This window comes from Dromiciops gliroides, chromosome 5 (genome assembly GCF_019393635.1).
Source record: "Dromiciops gliroides isolate mDroGli1 chromosome 5, mDroGli1.pri, whole genome shotgun sequence".
Taxonomy (NCBI): Eukaryota; Metazoa; Chordata; class Mammalia; order Microbiotheria; family Microbiotheriidae; genus Dromiciops; species Dromiciops gliroides.
Window position 1 is genome coordinate 232,896,622 of NC_057865.1, and position 20,403 is coordinate 232,917,024.

Here is a 20,403-nt window from a genome sequence, read left to right on the forward strand (position 1 = left end):
CAGTATATTTAATGATATCAGTCACATCTGCTTCTAAAAAAATGCTACAATTTAGCTCTCTTAAAGTTTCTAAAATTAAATATATTTTTAAATCATCATCTTGGTTTACATATAATTACCACCTGCCTAGTTGATATGTTTTATGACTAGTATAGAATACTTTTGTCTTTGTGGCTTAAAGGAATTTTCATTCTCACCAATGCCTCATTCCCATGCCCTGGAACCTTGGCATTTTTCCACTTCTACTTTTAAGAGATACCTTCTCTTAAAATTCTATCATATATAAACAAAAGGTTAGCCACCTAACTTGATGTGAGTATGCATGAAGCAGGGAGGAAGTTACAGAATCACAGGACTGTAGATTTAGAGCTAGCAGGGACCTAAGAAATTATCTGGGCCACGTCTTTCATATTATGGCTGAGGAAACCGATTCAGAAAACCATAAGTAATTTGCCTAAGGCCACCAGGTGCTAAGTGCCATAGCCCAGATTTGACTCAAGATCCTTTAAGTCTCCAAATCTACTATTCTTGGGACATAAACTTGTATCTTTAAGGTTATGCTAATTTATGGTGAACCTAATCCTAATTCCACTTAAAGATAGTGAAGTAGTCATTTCTAGTCAAACCCCAGCTTCCCCTGATGAATATTATTAAAGATGAGGAAGGATCCTGTGAAAAACAAAGAAATATACCAGAGTTCTTCCTCATAAAGTATAGCACAAGGAGATAGAACCTGAATCAAGGAAGGTATTGCAAGGAATCTGGGCCAAGGACAGTGTGCTCAAGGGACTAAAATCCCCAGGAAATACCCGAAGCCATCTCCCTCTTTAGTGAAGCTGTTTGAAGGGCTTGGGGCCAGGAATCTCCTATTAGTTGACTCCATAAGGAAATGGGCCAAGCTCAGCATGGCTAGAGATGGCCTATGCGACTGGACTGAAGTTAGCATTGTTCTGGTGGAGCCATGCTAGGAGCAGAGACCTAGGGCTGATGCATAAAGCTACAGAACTCTGGGTAGAGAACTTCACAAGGAAAGGGTCAAAGACTAGAGCCAGGTTTAGGGATGCCCTAAGAAACCATACTAATATCAGCATTATCAGTCTTAGGCCACTCAGAGGGCTGAAATTGGAAGCTCTCTCCATTCTTTTAGGTGATTTCATAGGAAACAGATAAAAGCCAGTGGAGCCAGGATGGGAAAGTTCCCCGAGATAATCTGAAGCTACAGACTATTGTAGTAGATGGGATTTAGTGACAACCCTGCATCCACTTCCAGTCCCATGCCAAGACTTTGACCATAGACCCAGCTGTGAAAGAAGGCAGAGACTGAACACAAAGACTTCAGTGCATCAACATTCTTACTAATGAAGTAGGGTCTAGTGTTGGCTTCTAACATTGTCCCGCTCTGAGACTGCAGCAGGAAATGGGTGTTGCCCTATAGTCCAATGGCGCAGGAGGTGGAAGATCCTGGTTATGTTACCAAGTCCTCATCCAAAATTTGAAACTATACTTATACATAGACATATACGTATGTATGTATGTATATATATGGGCTATAGATGAGAGCAAATAGAAGAAAATTTCTACTTCAATGAAGAGATACTGTGGACTAAAAGAATTGTAAAATAAAATCACAGAAGAAGAAAATAATTGCCACATATTTTGCTAAATTGCTAAATTGCCCCAAGGACTCCAAAAGTGGTTGGATGGAAGAAATAAAGGAAGTGTTTAAAAAGGAAGAGAGATTTTTAAAAAATGAAATCAGGACACTTGGAAAAAGAATAAACATTGAAACAAAAAGTTATCAACTTATTCATATGTTTGACACTCTGAAGAACTTCACCTTTGTAACATCATCTCAATCGTCAGCCCCCCAAAAAAATTTTAAGTTGCATACAACCTAGAAAAGTCATACAGAATATAGACTTTTCAGATAAAAACAAAAAATACTGGGAGCAGCCAGGAATATAGAGATCAAGTACAAAGCAACCCCAGTAAAAAAAATCTTATCTTATAAGATTTAGCAGCCACTACCTAAAGGAAAGGAAGTCTTGAAATAATTGTTTTCCAAAAGAACTAAAGGCTTTACAACTAAGAAAACTTAAGTCTGCAAAACTGAATTGAAACATGAATGCCAGTTATAAGAGATCTTTTTTTTTTAATTTTTTTATTTTTTACGGGGTAATTAGGGTTAAGTGATTTGCCCAGGGTCACACAGCTAGTGTCAAGTGTCTGAGGCTGGATTTGAACTCAGGTCCTCCTGAATCCAGGGCCAGTGCTTATCTACTGCACCACCTAGCTGCCCCTACAAGAGATCTTAAAAAGTATATTTAAGCAATTTAAGGGACTAAATGATGATAAAGTGCTTACATCTAATGGGTGGAGGGGCATTGTCACATGGGGCCTAGGTGGAGTTTTGTTTTATTTAAGAAAAGGGAAAATTTAGTGGGAAGAAATTAGGGAAGAAATGAGAAAGAATAAGAAACTTAGCCAGTTCTCATAATCAGGAATGTCAGATTAATATATAACCCTGAAAATAGGGGGTGGAGAAAACATGCATCTCATGAACTTTTTTTTCTGACTTAAGAGACAGAAGGTTGAACACACATAGAGTTAATTGTACATTAAAATCAACAGTCAGCAATAGGGAGAGGAATGAGGGGCATAGTTTAAGAAATGCTTGACTTCAGGAAGGACTATTCACTAGCAAAACAAGCCACCTGCAAAAGCATAGATTATAATGGGGGGTGGGGCAGGGATTAAAAGATGAGAAGTAAAATGTAAAAGGAAGCAACTGATTTGGATTGGTAAAGAGAGGAAAGGCTAAGGAATACTCAGACCACTCCAATTATTGATTACTAGTGTCTACTTCAATTCCTTTCTCTTACCACTGTCTTTTGAGGTAGGGGAGACAAAGAGAAGAATCATAATATGATTTGACTAAAGGAAAAGCACACCTAACAAATGTAATGTTAATGTGAATTATATGAATTTAGCCCTAAAATGGAGGATAGTAAAATGAATCCAGCAGTGTTGTTTATAAAGAAACAGTTGAAACATAGAAATTCACAGTGTTAGGATGAGGAACCAGAGTAAAATCTGTAGTAGTGGTAATCACGCTCTTGGACCAAGGAACAGTAAAAATACATATGCCTGGAGAGATAAGTGTGGAAGTTGTGTTTTGCTTAATAGCATTGTAGGTAATGAAGGAATGTCAATCCTAAAATTTTATGTTCCATCTAAGATGTTGACATGACAGTTCACATAAGAGCTCAGCACTGCTATTTTTATTGCAACAATGATAGAGAAAGAGCGCCAACTGGAACAGTGAGCAAGAAATCCAAAAAGAAACATCATTAAGTTCCTTTGTCTAACCCAGCAGTACATAAAAGCACATTCATATGCTGTGGAAATTGGAAAAAGAATCCTGCCAGAGAAGTCAGCATCAGCCATATCAACAGAACTGAAACCTTCAGTCACACTACAAATAGGAAAGCCCTAGAGGGCATGGAGATAACCCAGCCCACTTATAGGTGAAACAGCAGAGGAAGAGAGACAGAAATAGAAATGTCTGCCTTTACCAGGGAAATCTCAGGGAGTAACAAAAGACTCCATAACACTATGACTGGTAAAGTCTTAGAAGAAAAAGATGAGGAAATATTCCAACAGGATAACTAAAAAATGGGGACATAGAAGACCACTCAGTGCCCCTGACCAAGAATATCTTAGGGGGACAGAAACCACCTAGTGCAGTGATCAGGGACAGCCAATTGCAGTTATGACAAGGGACACTAAATTAAGTCTGAGTAAACTAATAGATGGCACCAAGGGAAGTGAAAGGCAGCAGCAGGAACCTAGGAAATCAAGGTCAGGTTCAGATAGCTCCTGACCATTCCATCAAAGAGTGTAGGAGGAGATGGAGGTGGGCCCTTGCGCTAATCCTCAAATCAAGAACTGAGTCTAGCTATATGTGTAAACAGAAGAAGATGCCAAACACTATGAATAATATATATATATATATATGCAAATGGCATGCCATCTAAATAACTAAAAGAAAAGCAAATTGAGCCATAGGAAGAAATAGATGTTGAGTACCTTAATGTTCCCCTTTCAGACCTAACTACTTCTAATACAAAGATAAATAGGAAATACCTTAAAGATTTGAACAGAGTTTTAGAAACGCTGATTTAGCTATAATAGCCTACTACTGAATGGAAATCATCAAGAATATGAAGATTTCTCCGTGTTCATGGCCCCTTTAACCATGTATAAGGACACAAATGCAGAAAGGCAGAAATTGATACTTTTTGATCAATATATGCAAACAAAACTGATAACTTAAAAGATATAGCTGAATACTTATAAAAATCTAAAATGCCTAGATTAATAGAACTCTGAAGAATTAAGGACTTCAAGCAACTTAATCTTGGTGGGGTGAGGAGGGGAATTGAACAAGCCATAAGTGAACTCTCTAAGAAAAGGAATAATTGCAAGGATGTGGATTTAAATCCCTCCAACATTGACTGTTACCATCTTTTGTCATTTTTGCTAATTTGAAGTATGTGAGGTGAAATATAAGGGTTGTTTTTCTTATTGGTAATTTGAAATATTCTTTCTTTTGAAATTCTTCTGAGAACTTTTTTGTTAATATTCTTTAACTTGTCTTTTGGCAGTGGCTTTTGTTATTTTATATATGTGCATGTATGTTACTACATCTTTAATATAGCTTGATTTGTGGATATTAGGCATATTCCTTACTTTTCTGAGAATAAAGATCATTTTTTTTCCTGTTGAGAAAAGAATAATTCGTATCCTCTCTTGAAAACCATACTTTTATTAGCTGTTGAGTTTCAGGAACAGCAAAATGTCCACTTTTAGTCAAAAGAAAAATATATTTCCTAATGCCTGTAAGAATAAAAGGATAAGAGGGCAGCTAGGTGGTACAGTGGATAAAGCACTGGCCCTGGATTCAGGAGGACCTGAGTTCAAATCCAGCCTCAGACACTTGCCACTTACTAGCTGTGTGACCTTGGGCAAGTCACTTAACCCTCATTGCCCCGCAAAAACAAAAACAAAACAAAACAAAACAAAAAGAATAAAAGGATGAAGTAAAAGTTTAGGAAGGAATGTTTGGGAAGGAATAGTTATTATTCCAGATATTAATTAATCACATTTAAGTTTTACAAACACCCCTGTGTGTTGATAATTAAACTATCATCCCTATTTTATAGATAAGGAAACAGGCTCAGAAATGTATGATAAACTGGTAAAGAACATCACCAAAGGATGCTTTAGAGGCAAATGTTTTGTCTTTGTCCCAACATTAATCATAAGTAGTTTGGTTTTTTTTGAATGATGAGCTTTACATTTTACCCTGGCTTTTAAAAACTTAGAAATTTCACATACTTGAAGGTTTTTCATTATAATGTTGTTGTTTTTTAGGCCATCTGTATAGGTCCAGAAAACATGCAAATAATGTATCCAGCAATATTTGACCAGTTACTGGCATTTGTAGAGTTTTCCTGTAAACCTCCACAGTATGGACAGCTGGAAACAAAGCACATTGCAAATGCAAAATATAATCAGGTAATTTGCTAGAAATGTTATTTATGCTTTTTGATTTAACGGCATTTTAATATAGTCAGTTCTATTTAAGATGAATATTGGTTGTCCAGACAAAAGCCATTTACCCCATCTAAACAGACCTTCCTGTTTCTATTATCATTGTAAAGCATATACAAAATTAATCTGTATAGACTGTTTGTTTACTCTTTGTGACTTCCCTTTTTTTTAGCAGAGTGGCTGATTTCCTTAACTCTTTCCCCTAAATTTTTGAGGTTCTTAACTGCTTTCCCCTGAAAACCCTTTTCACTCCCTCAAAAAACAATTTCCAAATTCCCCAAAGTAATAATTGTTAAATAGATATCAGGAGAGAAGAATTATCAGCCATGGATGCACCTAAGAAAATAATTATTTGACCAGTGTTTCCTGTACTGGTGTGAAATTTAGTTGGACTGGGGGCAGCTAGGTGGTGCATTAGATAGAGCACCAGCCCTGGAGTCAGGAGTATCTGAGTTCAAATCCGGCCTCAGACACTTAACACTTACTAGCTGTGTGACCCTGGGCAAGTCACTTAACCCCAGTTGCCTCACTTAAAAAAAAAAAAAATTAGTTGGACTGATTTTTGAAGAACTTTCACAAGTCATAAATAATTGGTAAATTGTAAATTTTTATTTTAGGAAAAATAGCTTTCTAAATGCATGCATATGCTGATTATTCACTCAACAGTAAAATTTTACATAGTTTTTGAAAGATAGTTTTTAATATATGTATTAACTTTTCTCATTCTATTTGTTCTGCAACACAATGGAATCACAATAGATCCAACTATTTGCACCGGTGAGTTAAATTTCCTTAAAAATTGTCCTAACCTATTAGGCAGAAAGTTATGATATTCTAGCTAATAAAGCACATCTTCCCCAAGTCCACATCAAATGCTGAAAACTTAAAATTTTTTTGTTTTTTTTCAAAAGTGTTACATCTTTGCCTGGGTTATATTAAATACATTCTTTGGAAAAACTTGCATGCATTAAGGTGGCAAGCTGACATAAAACCAAGACTTGAGTTTTAAAACAGTTCTACTCTTTGGAAAATGTATGATTTTTAATCTATTCTCTGTTTGTTTACTCATATTTTAAAATATTGTTTTCTAGGCAGAATGGGTAGCCTTGAATTATGTACCATTTGCAGAGAGATCTTTAGAAGTGGTGGTGGATTTATACCAAAAAACAGCTTGTCATAAAGCTGTAGTGAATGAGAAAGTACTTCAGAATGTGATAACGGTAATTTTTTTATTATTTTATTTGTACTTGATCTTTGAGATTACTCGTTGATACCATAGGACATTACATCTAGTAATGCTTATATAGGCTGTTTTCCATAAAAGTAATTTGTTGATTTGGTGAAATTGCTTTTCAGAAATTTTTAGAGAAAACTTACTTTCTTGCCTGGTAATTTATTTTAATTTTATTTTTACAGAAATTATGTCCATTTACTAAATATATAAAAGAATATATTTCTTTTTGTGATATACATTTCACTTTCTTCCTGGATAAGTTTCTTTCAACTTCTGTCAACCTAGAAAAATCTTTTGTTTAAAATTGTTTTAACTGCTCATGACATCATGGATTCAGGCCTGATCACAGGACAGTCTGACTTCAACTCCCAACTCTGACACAAGCCACTTAAGTACTACAAAGGCAAATCTCTAAGAATTTAAGTTGTACAATATTTTCTGTCCTGCATTGGTAGAGGGAGCTTCCTCAATAGAAATTTCCTACACCTGTGAAACCACAGGTCCAGCCCAAATGTAAAAATAGATATTTAAATGCAAAGAATTTTAATCAACAAACAACAAAAAACAGTGAACTAAGAAATTGACATGGAGTAGAACTTAATAAAACGAGTTGTCTTTTTTCTATTTAAAAAATTTTTATGCCAAGTAGAAGCAACTACTAGATTATACATTTTTTTTTGTACTATATGTTATTGGAGTTCAAAAGTCATGCATGCTTTTGTAACTCACAAAACACTCAGCACAGTGCCTTACACATAGTGAACAAATAAGAAATCATAATGCAAGTAAATGATACCAAAATGTGACAGCATTATGAATCTTTAAAATTAATATTTTATTCTATTAATTAGAGAAATTAAAAAACACGAGAAACCCTCTTCTCTTTGCTCGCAGGTAAAAGAATAACCCATATCTATACTCTGCTCCTAGAATTGAACTGGTTGGGTATTAAAATTGAAGCTTACTTTTCTGAGGTTGAAAAGATCTGGCATGTTTGTTGACTTGAAGGTTCTGTAGTTTAATTCATCCTTAATAATGTTTTCTGGTATTAAATGTTTCAAGTTTGGCTGATCTGCTATGCTTAATTTTCCATTTAATTCAAGAAGATGTGAATGAAAAAGTAGAGTATGGTTTAACTATTTCTTCTACGAAAAATGACCCCAACAACAATATTAACATAAGAAGCAAAAAGAAGGTGCCAAGCCAATTGTCTGATTATAGAAGTCCATCATACTAATTTAATAGGTTCTTCATTCTCTTATAGTCATTCATAGGATTTCTTGATAGTAATTGATATTCAGCTTTCTTAAGGGATATTTTATTTCGTCAGTGTGTGTATTCCATTGGTGGGGAGCCATGTTGGTGCATGGATAATTGTCTTAAGGTTTTTGAATATGTGTTAGTTTAGGAGAGTGTTAATATCAATTCTGCTTGTTTTTAGAGAACAGCACTTTTAGAGCAATAGGTTTCAGCTAGAGAAAGGCTTTGTGTAAGGAAAACATTCCTAACAGAATTTTCCAAAAGTGTAATGGCTGTCCCAGGAGAATAGTATTCTCTCATTGGATTGCCACTTTTTGTAGATATTTGAAATCCATATAAGTCTTTATTAAATGCTTAATATGTGCTAGGTATTGTGATAAGAGCTGGAAGTATAAAGAGAAACAAAATAAAAGATAGAACGTGCTGTAAAGGTGCTTACATTCTAATGGGAGAAAATAACATTAAAAGGAAGCTATGGGGCAGCTTGGTGGCGCAGTGGATAAAGCACCAGTCCTGGAGTCAGGAGTACCTGAGTTCAAATCTGGCCTCAGACACTTAACACTTACTAGCTGTGTGACCCTGGGCAAGTCACTTAACCCCAATTGCCTCACTTAAAAAAAAAAAAAAGGAAGCTAAAAAGGGAGGAGGGAACAAAGTACTTAGAGATGGTTAGAGAAAGAATTCCAAGGAGTACAGGGAACAGAGCCTGGAGACAAATGAAGGAGTGAATATATCTGGCTTGGCGCCTTAAAATGGATGTTCCAGGAGGAACTGACCCGTCAGAGGAAGGAGCCCAGGGACAGAGGGATTTTATAGGGTGGAAAGAGATCATTAACTACATGTGCCACCTTTTCAGAAAATGAATCTATATCCTTTACTAGCCTGCCAAAGTTTTCCATGACACAAAAGATTAAAAACTCCTGGATTAGGTGGTATTAGATCTTTTCCAATTCTTAGGTCCTGTGATTATATTGAATTAGGAATGTGATCAAGGAATGTTACACACAGCTGTAAGCTGGTAAATTATAGAATTTAAATGAAATAAGGGTTTTGCAAAATTATGATAAAAACGAATAACTAAGAAATAGATAACTTAGACAAATCTCAGAGAAAGAGATAAAATCTCAGTGAATCACAATGCAATAAAAGAAAAGGTTAACTATTTCTTCTACGAAAAATGACCCCAACAACAATATTTAACATGCAGACCAGTTACTGTTTATAGTAACTGGTGTGAGACCCATATATTCAAATATTATATCAGGAGCATTTAAAGATGAAATTGAAAGGAGGAAAAAAGTGGACCTGTCATCATTTCTTTAACAAATCCGATTGCCTGATCCAGACCAGTTAGTGTTTACAGTAAACTTGGTGTGAGACCCAAGTATTCAGAGGCTATATAACAAGAACATTTAAAGATGAAGCAGTAAGGAGGAAAAAATGATCTTACCATTTCTTTAAAAATTTTCTTCATCAGTAATGATGTATTCGGTATATTTAGGGTCTAATATCTGTTCCTGTTGTGTTAAATGAGAAATTCAAAATAGAACTAAAAAAAGACAAAGATGACAGGGCAGCTTGACTAGACCAAGTATACACAGAGGATTTAATACAATTTTGAGATCATTAAGGGACTGAATTAGAACAATTAGGAAAAAAGCATAGTTATTGAAAAAGGCAGTCATTAATAACTACCAGCATATATGCCCAGTTTCTTACATCTTTAAAACTGTTTTAAGACTGATTTATAACTGTATAAAAATATTTTTGGTGAAAATGTGAGAAGGAAACAGACTGGAAATGGTATTTTTAAAAAATATCACAGTTGACTGAAAGGCATAAAGAATAAAAATTCACTCCGTGCTTATTGTTAGTAGATGATAAACCATTGGCTACAGTAGAGGAAACCTCAGCTTTAAATTCTGTCCTCCAAAAAGTTATGTCTTAAGTGTATGTCAAGCTCATATTAGATTCCTTGACAGTCAGCAACAGTGGTAACTTTGATCATTGAATTATCAGTATTAGTTGAGGCATTAAAACAGAGAGATGTGTGCTCACCAAAAGTGTTTTCCACTTCTTTGGATAATAAGTATAGAGAATCAAATGGAGGAAGGATTCCCTGTAGACAGTATGATGTTCTTTGATGATGATTGTTTTGCTGATTGCATTTGGTCCCAGAATCCTTCAGAGCCTCCTAAATTAAATCTATAGTCACTCAGAAATCTTTGACCTAACAGTCCACACGGGGGAAAAAACCTGGATGAATACCTATTGTCCAGGATATGATATGCAGCTAGATGAATAGCTCATTGAACTGGTCTTTCACTAGAGATTTCTCAAATAGACATTGTACATGGACAATGAACTGGACCACCCCCTGAATATGAGGAAGAGATGGGGCTGACTCCCATTGATGAAATTGTACAGTATTTTCAATGATCCCAAGCTGCTCTCTAAAACAAAAAACATCATTTTAGCTCCAATATTCTTTTTTTTGTAAACTTAACAATCATCAACAAGTAAAACCTCTCAAACTAACAATGAAAAGGGAAGAGGATTAAATCAAAAATTGTGAATTTTTGCTATATATAATAACACCAATAGTCTGAAGGCAATGCAGTGTGACAGTGGATCATAGAATACTAATTTCCAAATATAAATCATAGGCCACTTAAAAGGCAGTGGAGAAAATTTTGTGGGCATAAATGAGTTGCAGAATATTATCAACAACCATTTTTCTTCAAGAAATAGTATAAATGATATCGAGGAAATGTGTGAGTAGAAAAGATAATGGGCTAGTTGAGTTACAAAAATGAGGAATGATCATGGGCATTCTTCAGTGCAGCACTGATAACCATTTCATGTTCAAAGTCCCTTCTGAGTGCTTCCATGGCCCGAGACCAATTCATATTTTTCTCGGAAGCTTTGAATGTTGGAGTTTTGACCCTGTTACTATCTTCTTCTGAGGATGTATTTTGGTCTACCTTTTCCCCAAAGAAGTTTTCGATGGTCTGCTGCTTTCTCTGCCTACTCATCTTGGCCGCCTATTTCTTGGCTTTTAACTCCTTCTTAAAGTGTAGCACTGTTTCCAGGACACACTGAGCTACAGTGTGGCCCAGGGGGTGATTGGGCTTCTTCTCAGCCTGCCTGGCCTGTGAGTAACCACGGCTGCTTTCTCTTTAACCCGGAAATAGAAGTCTGATTGAACTCTGATTCTCTATGGTCAGAAGATTGAGGTGCCTGTGCCCCTCCCCCACTGGGCCACCACCACTAAATTCAGCCTACTGGTTCAGAACCAGAGCGCTTCACCCCAATTCCAGGAGAGACTGCCTCCACTTCACCCCGGCCTTCTGCCAAATCCCCTCACCAGTCTGCGATTGGAGCCTCAGAAGCTGCTGGCACTGAAGACTCTTAGGCACTCTGAAAGCACTGTCTGTTTCTGGCTGGGTCCAGACTGCACACTGAGCTTTCAGCCTGATCAGTAGGTGATCACAATTGCCCTCTTTTGCAGAAAAAATAGTCTCACTCTGTTCTTATGTGCATTAGGCTGCTCTTGAGTTTTTTTTATCGCATTATTTGGGAGTGAGTGGATGGGTTTATCTGGAGCTTGTGGGAGTCACAGCCTCTCCTCTGCCATCTTGGCTCCGCCCCCACCATTTCATGTTAAAATAAGTTCAGGAAGGCCTTTATCACATTGATTCAGTGTTTTTTGTAGAATTGATGGAAGGACAGGGTAAAACATGAACAAGTCTTCATCCTTGAATTGTTCTTGTCATTAAGTCATGCCCAGTTTTTTGTTTTGTTTTGTTTTGTTTTTGCTGGGCAGTGAGAGTTAAGTGACTTGCCCAGGGTCACACAGCTAGTAAGTGTCAAGTGTCTGAGGCCGGATTTGAACTCAGGTACTCCTGAATCCAGGGCTGGTGCTTTATCCACTGCGCCACCTAGCTGTCCCCATGTCCAGTTTTTTATGACTTCATAGACATTCTGTCTCTGGGGTTTTCTTGGCAGACTTACTGGAGTGGTTTGCCATTTCCCTCTTCAGTGAATTAAGTCAAACAGAGGTTAAGTGACTTGCCCAGGGTCACATAGCTAGTAAGTGAATGAGGCTAGATTTGAACTTGGGTCTTCCTGACTCCAGGCACAGTGCTCAATATACTGAGCCACCCACCTGCCATCTCCTTTAGTAGATCACTCATATTAAGATCACAGTTGTATCAGTGGGTTTCTTTGTAAAACTGAATATTATTTAGTAACCAGATTTATATAGAAAAAAGCAAAATCTATGGGACCACTCTTAAAAAAAAAGGTAAAACATCTTCCCCATATATATTGCACATAGATACCTATGTATATATTCTTCTCCCTTTCCCAGCTAAACTACAAAAAACTGTCCACTCTCATTCATTGCCACCACTTCTTACACTTTTGCAATCTGACATCCAGTTTTATCACTCACCTAAAACTGATCTTTCCAAAGTTACCAATGAACTCTTAGTTGCTGGTTTTGATGGCCTTTCTCAAGCCTCATCCTTTTTGCCCTCTGCAGCATTTGACATTGTTGTCTACCCTCTCCTGAGATTTTCTTCTCTCTGCTTTTTATTTTTGTTTATTTTTCAGGCTAAAGAATTTGGGTGCTGATAATGCTCTTGGTTCTCCTACTTCTCTGATGCCTCCTTAATCTCACTGGCTAGATTATTATCCATGTTTCATCCCCAGTCTCTTGGTGTGTCCTGCCATAGATACTCCTCTTTTCCTCTCTTAAACTCTTTCATTAGCTCCCATGAGTTCAGTTACTATCTTTATGCAGGTGGTTCTTAGATCTTTAGATTAGCCCAAGCTTTAGTCCTATATTACCAACTGCCTTTTGGATATTTCATATTGGATATACTTGGCATCTGAGACACAGTAAATCTAAAACTGAACTCTTTCCACAAAAACTAAATTAATTTAGGCACTTTCCCTTTTCTGTTGAACATCCTACCATCACTCTAGTCATCAAAGTTCACCACAGAGTCATCTTTGATTCCTTATCCTTCCTTTCCTCACATATCCATTTTCCACCACCACCTTTCTTAAATCTATCCCCTTCTCTCTACTCATACACCCACCACGCTAGCTTAGGTTTTCACCTGAATTATTGTAAATGCTTTACAGATCTTTTCTATTTTCCTTTGTTTATTGTCTTTGCTCTTTAAACCATAAATGCCTTTTAGATAACTATCTATTTGGGTCTCTCACTGAACCTTTTTTGAACTTGTTACTATTTTATGAGGTTCATCAACTTCTATCCTGTTGCTCTGTAGGATTTTATAAATGAGTTTAAATAATAGAGGTATTTTATCCTTGACTACCTTATTTCTGTAAATTGTTTACTAGCTGTAAAGTGTTATATAGGCTTTTTTGGTCTCTTGTGACAGTTGATTTACATTGTTTGAACTTCCTTAAGAAAATGATAATTGATTATGTCTATTTTTTTTATCCATTTCCTCTTTTTGGTGATAAGTAACTTTTTAAAATAGGGCAGGTTGGAGTTATTTTAAATGCATGGCATATTTTCTCATTTTTATTGTTTTAGTTTGGTATTGATTTTCATATTTGTCCTCAGCAGTGATTTGACATCATACAGATGACAGAATAAGAAATGACTTTCATATTATTAAGCAGTTGTTTGCTGTTTATTAAAATATAATCAGTTTCCTTTCCCCCTGCTGTCATTTGATGCTTTCCCTCTAAATTTATCCTGTATCTACTCTATATGTATTTTATATTTACCTATTTATGTCTCCACAATTAGAATTAAGCTTTCAACTGTTCTTTATTTTTCTTTGTATCCTCAACATTAAGCACAATGTTTGCCATATTTGTGAATGCTTGATGATTGATGGTTTGTTTGTCATATCCAGTGTTTCCTACTCTTTTTTCAAAGAAAATTCATAAGTTGATCCTTTTGTAAATTCTTATCATAAGCACTGTAACATGAGGTTACCCAATGTGCCAAGAATGATGTTTTTTGTTGTTTTTAGATACATGATAATAAAATCATGGAATGCTAATGATATTGCTTCAAAAATTAAAATGTAAAGAAAGTAGAATTAATGGATCTAATAAATACATAGAAAAGAGCAGAAGGAATAAATAAGCAGGGAAATTTTGTCACTATTGTGTTGAATTTCAAGTACTCTTTTAAAGAGTCAGTTGTGTTTTAGAAAAAAAGTCAGTTGTAGTAGAAATTCAGTTTTGTAAAAATTATTCATTTTCTGTTCTTTGTATCTTGGAATGTTAATGTTTGTTGATGTCTGTCTAGTGCTGCACATGATCAAGAGTCATTTTATCTTTTTCTTTATTTCTTGTGTCACCACAGCCACATGGCAAGCCTAGTAATGAGTCTCTGTATAACTAGCTTGGTCCTCAGAAAGCAGACATGATTTAGTGACAGGACCAAACACATACCCTTTCCAAGCATTATAGAATCCACCGGAGCTTAACTCCATTGGCATAGCCTTCAAAAAGTCATGAGCAAGGGGGCAGCTAGATGGTAGGGCAGATAGATGGCACAGTGGATAAAGCACCAGCCCTGGATTCAGGAGGACCTGAGTTCAAATCCGGCCTCAGACACTTGACACTTACTAGCTGTGTGACCGTGGGCAAGTCACTTAACCCTCATTGCTCTGAAAAGAGAAAAAAGAAAAAGAAAAAACAAGTCAATGGGCAACTCTACAACACAATGAAACCTCAAAGTAGGAATTTGTAGATTTTAAAGATAGTTAAAACAAAATGTTTTGGCATATGAGAGTCAACATATAACATCTAAAATTTTTACTGAAATATGTATATATGTACATATATATAATATAAAAGCATTTACAATGTATCAGGAAAATTCAAAGGTAATACCTTTTCCTAGTACATAAATGAACGAAGGATATGGAAAAATAATTTATGAAAGGATATACATATTATATGTTGTCGATTGAAAAAAATGTTCATCTTCAGTTTCAGAGAAATGCAAATTAAAACAGTGTAACGAACCATCTCAAATTAAGTGTTGGCATCCCTATAGAGAAATGGACACTGTCATATATTGCTGGTTCACTTGAACATTGATGATATCTTTTTGGTTAACAGTTTTGCAGTACATTAAACATTTTTAAATTAATCATACCCATTGATCCAGTAATCCCATGATTGGGACTGTGCCCTTACAGTATTATCAAAGAGTAGAAATAAGTTTTCTGTTCTAATACACTGATTGTAGGTAGCATTACTATTAATTACCAAATACTTAGAAACAAGCTAAGTCTCCACCAGTTGAGAAATGACCAAAAAAACCCCAACACTCATTCACTCATTTTCATTCAGTCTCTCTCTCTCACACACACACACATATACTTATATATATGTGTGTGTGTTTATGTATATATACATACATATATGTCACGTAATGAAATGTTATGCTATTAAAGGATAAATATGAGTAGTATAAAGGAGTTTTGGAAAATTTTTTATGAAATGCAAAGAAAGCACATCTGGAACATGTATGTATATATACACACATGCATATATACATACAATATATGCCTATATACATAACTATACAGTGTTTCTATTACTATAAAAGTAAAATTTATCCACAAATATTAGGGTAAGGGACAAAAATAAAACAAGGGGCACAGAAGAAATATCAGATTATATATTTTTGTATGCTTAAATTAATTTTTTCTAATTGTATAGGGTACTGATTATTGGTTGAATTGGTTTTGTTAATTTCAGAATAAGGGGGTTTGAATTATATTGTGGCCAGTTAAAGAATAGAGATGGTGTCAAGAGGATCTCAAGAGATGAAAAAGCATGAAGATAAGAAGAAAGAATTACATTAAGGGGAAAGATATAATCTTTCCTTCATTCTCCACACTTAACATAGAGGAAGAGGTGCCTATTTCCCATTGAGATAGAGGTACAAATAAAAAATGAGAAGAGGAGGAATCGAGGTAAAAATGCAGGGAGATCAATCATTCATGATGAGTCATAAAGTTCTTGTCAGTCTCCACTGTTCATTTGGTTGTTCTTTTGCAGAATAAGTTAATACCTTTTGTCATTTCTTATTGAAAAGCTGATTCATTCCTGGAGAGTTTGACTCTCAATGAATCATTTGAGAGGACTTTTTTTGTGGGCGAAACAACAATAGGGTGAGGTATGGATTGAGCTGATAGAATAAATGAATGCTATATCTGACCTACAGAATGAGCTTTTAGGATCACATCTTCTTGGTGAATTACAGGTTTGGTACCATGAAAAAAATAATCTGCCCATTTACATGTAGAATATAAAAATATTCAGAAAAAAATAATGAAAGGGGCAGCTAGGTGGCGCAGTGGATAGAGCACCGGCCCTGGAGTCAGGAGTACCTGAGTTCAGGTCCGGCCTCATACACTTAACACTTACTAGCTGTGTGACCCTGGGCAAGTCACTTAACCCCAATTGCCTCACTAAAAAAATAAAAATAAAAAAAAAATAATAATGAAAAAGGCCATGTAAGCAATTCTTTTTATAGACTTTTACAATGATTGATTTTAATGTAATCTTTTCTTTTTTAATAGACTCTTAGGATACCTCTTAGTTTGAAGTATGCCTGCCCTTCTGAAACCACATGGAAATTGGCAGTATCTTCTCTGCTCAAAGTTCTGTCTATTGGATTACCTGTTGCAAGACAGCATGCTTCTTCTGGGAAATTTGACAGTATGTGGCCAGAACTAGCCAACACATTTGAAGACTTTTTATTCACTAAAAGGTCAGCTCATTAATTTTTAAGAATAGCAAATTATTGTATCTCCAGCTGGCTTTCTAAGTACCTATTTATATTTCATTCACCAGTAATGCTAAGTAAGCCCTCTCAAAACAGGGTCAGATAAGTTATTTATTAATTGGATGTTGTTGTTCACTTGTTTCAGTCATATCTGACTCTTTGTGACCCCAATGAGGTTTTCTTGACAAAGATCCTGGAATGCTTTGCCATTTCCTTCTCCAACTAATATTACAGGTGAGGAAACTGAGGCAAACAGGGTTAACTGACTTGTCCAGGATCATACAGCTAGGAAGTGTCTGAGGTTGGGTTTGAACTCAAGTCTTCCTGATTCCAGGCTCTAGCCACAGCAACACCTAGCTGCCCCTATTAATTGGATACATGATTTATTATAAATTATATTTTTGACATTTATTCTATAGGCTTTGTTGACATGAGATATAAATCAATATAGTATAGCCATGGTTATAAAAGGTTAGCGATTGGGGGCAGCTAGGTGGCACAGTGGATAGAATACCAGCCCTGGAGTCAGGAGGACCTGAGTTCAAATCTGGCCTCAGACACTTGACACTTACTACCTGTGTGACCCTGGGCAAGTCACTTAACCCCAATTGCCTCACAAAAAACAAACAAACAAAAAAAGGTTAGTGATTGAAGAACAAGATTTTGTCCCTCTAAGAGAGATAAGAATTCATGAAAAGAAGATAGAGGTGGACTTGTGTTTGACAGAGTTCTACTTTAGCACTTGAAGGGATCTTAGAAGTCTTTTCACTTATTTCCTTCTCAGGATCACAGATCTGAAACTGGAAGGAACCTCAGAGATCATCTAGTAACCTAATTTTTCAAATGAGGAAACTGAGGCCAAGGGAGGTTAAGTGACTTACCCAAGGTGACAAAGGGAATAAAGCAACAAAAGGCATGATTTGAACCCAGGCCTTTGGACTCCAGAGTCAGTGGGTTTTCCCCCCAATGTATTTCACTGTCTTCATTTTATAGTTAAGGAAACTAAAGCCCCAAAATGTTGTTGTCCAAGTATAAGGAAAGTTAGTTATCTGACCCTAGGAAAGACATATGTCATCTGCATATGTTTATACATCTATATACATTTTGAAGCTACTTTGTTTTCTAAGCGAAGATAGTCTGGAATCTGTAACAAGCTGGGCTATCCTGGGAGAGGAGATGATGAACATTGTAAGGGGCTAAAATTCTAGCTATACTGTCTAAAGTATCTGAGTGGTCAGCAATAAATTATAAGCTTAAGCAAGAGTTAGACTTTTAAGCATTTATTAAGGAGTATAAGAATTTGGTAGAGAGAGAGAGAGAAAGGCCTAGATTCCTCTATCTATTAAAGGGAGAGTGCATTTCTAGCTCCCTTCTCTACCTGAGTCCTGAGGAAAAAGAGAGCGAGAGCTCCAGCCTTGCCCCCTCTTCCTCCCACAAGCAAACGTCACTTCCTGACGCCAAAGAGCAGGATGTCTTGCCCTCAGAGGCCTTCTCCTCATGGCGGAGCTTTGCTACAGTAAGTCTCCAGCAGGTGGCATCATTCCAATCATTACAACAGCTAGATTTGCTAAAGGTTGAGTTTTAACTCATCTCTGATAACTTGGTTGCCAGCTCCCATCAAACCCTAGGTGTCTCATATGGAGAAATTCTGTCATGTGAGGACTTGTGTCCAGGAGTCACCACGCATTTATTAAGTGCCTCCTGTGTGCCAGACCCTGTGCTTCAGTGATGGGCATACAAAGAAAGGCAAAATTAGTCCTTGCCCTCAAGGAGCTCATAGCCAAGTGCAAGAGACGGCCTGCAACCACTGTGTATCCATTAGATATTGGACAAGATAAACTGGAAATCAGCAGAGGGAAGGCTCTGCTATAGCAGGAATTTGCTGCCACAAAGTGTGGCTGCTTAAACTCTTCTGGGTTTCATTTCATTATCCATAAAATAAGAAACTTCATTCTAGCTCTTTATTGGCTTTTTCTAGCAATGATTAATTTACTTCTCAAAGATAGATAAAGAAAAAAAAACACAAAAAAACCCAAGCTCTCCCCCCCGAAAAAAACACACAAAACTTTAAGTATAGAAAGATGTGTTCTGCTTCTCATTGACTGTGATAACAAATCCCTTTCCCACATGTTCTGCTTGTCCTGTTCTTTGACTTTTAAAAGCAAAGGTTTTATATATTTTTTTCATGTCAGCACTACATCATTATTCACTATATTTCTTAATTCTCAATGCTTCAGAGTTATCTGAATTTTTTTTTTCTTGGTTCTCAGAGCTTCCAGTCACCTGATCTTTTGAGAATAAGCCTCTCTTTGGAAATAGCTTGAAGTCTTTTCTCTGTCTGCTCTATATTTAGTAGTGGAGGCTTATGATATTATGTCTGTCTCAGCAGCTGGTTCAACAGTTTGTTCATTTTTATTAATATAACCCATGGCTCAGAACTACAGCCATGGGTTTACAGGGACCAATTTAAGCGATTCTCACAAGTCACTTTTTTTGGTTTGTGTTCCTATCTTAGTTTTCCTTAGGAAAATCAGAATATAACTTGTGTCTGAGTTACTACAGAATGTGTAAAACTGCATTCAACTGCCACACAGCCACCTAAGCTAAGACTTAGAATACAGCAGTACTTACCTAGCTAAGGCTAAGAATACATCAAATATAGGGCAGCCTCAGTTTAACTTTGTTGTTGTTTTTGGCCAGGCAATGGGGGTTTAGTGAGTTGCCCAGGGTCACACAGCTAGTAAATGTCAAGTGTTTGAGGCTGGGTTTGAACTCAGGTCCTCTTGAATCCAGGGCTAGTGCTTTATCCACTGCACCACCTAGCTGTCCCCCTCAGTTTAACTTTTAAGGAAAAACTTCCAACCAATTAGAGTTGTTCAAAAGTGGAATAGGCTGTCTTATGAAATTTTTGATTCCTCCACACTGGTGGTCTCCAATGGAGTAGAATAATACATCAGGTTGTAGCAGGGTCTTTTGTTCAGGTATGGATTGGTCTAGGTAGCCTCTGAAGTTTAGGGTTCTATGAAACCAACAAAAGTCACCAAACAAAAAGGATGCTCACCCAAAGTCATGACAATCTAAGACAATTCTTCCCTCCCTGGTGGTCTTCTGTATCACCCCCTCCCATGCCCTCCTCAGAGCTGTAACAATCCAGTAGGCTCATAGCACCAGCCTAGGGTTGGAGGTGGAAAGCCTACCTCTGCCACTACTATCCTGCCTACAAGGGGAAAGCACTTGGAGAGTTGATTATAAGTTGATCCCTCTTGATTAGCCATAACTTCTCAGAGATTTATATAGTTGTCTTCAGAGTTATCATCTTATACCCTAGTTGGACTTCCTCCCTCAAAAAAGGGGTATGTGGGAATTTGAGTTCATTAGAGAATCTTCTTCTTTCCCCCATATAACTCAGTGAGAGTGAAGGGAAAGGTTTGTTTTTTGCCTCAACATTGTTGTGTGTGTGTGGGGGGGGCAATGAGGGTTAAGTGACTTG

The 20,403-nt window shown here is 36.5% G+C and overlaps 1 protein-coding gene across 6 annotated transcripts in view; it reads left to right on the top strand.

Annotated features, from left to right (window-relative positions):
- Window positions 1-20,403, top strand: part of MON2 (MON2 homolog, regulator of endosome-to-Golgi trafficking) — a 138,180-nt gene that overhangs the window by 84,154 nt on the left and 33,623 nt on the right. For 4 of the 6 annotated variants that reach the window (XM_043965855.1, XM_043965856.1, XM_043965859.1 and 1 more), the window contains 4 exons: window positions 5,437-5,580; window positions 6,376-6,393; window positions 6,708-6,836; window positions 16,708-16,898. In XM_043965855.1, the coding sequence (XP_043821790.1) occupies window positions 5,437-5,580; window positions 6,376-6,393; window positions 6,708-6,836; window positions 16,708-16,898 (482 nt within the window). The remainder of the gene's footprint in view (window positions 1-5,436; window positions 5,581-6,375; window positions 6,394-6,707; window positions 6,837-16,707; window positions 16,899-20,403) is intronic. The other 2 variants (XM_043965857.1, XM_043965858.1) reach the window with 1 other exon arrangement.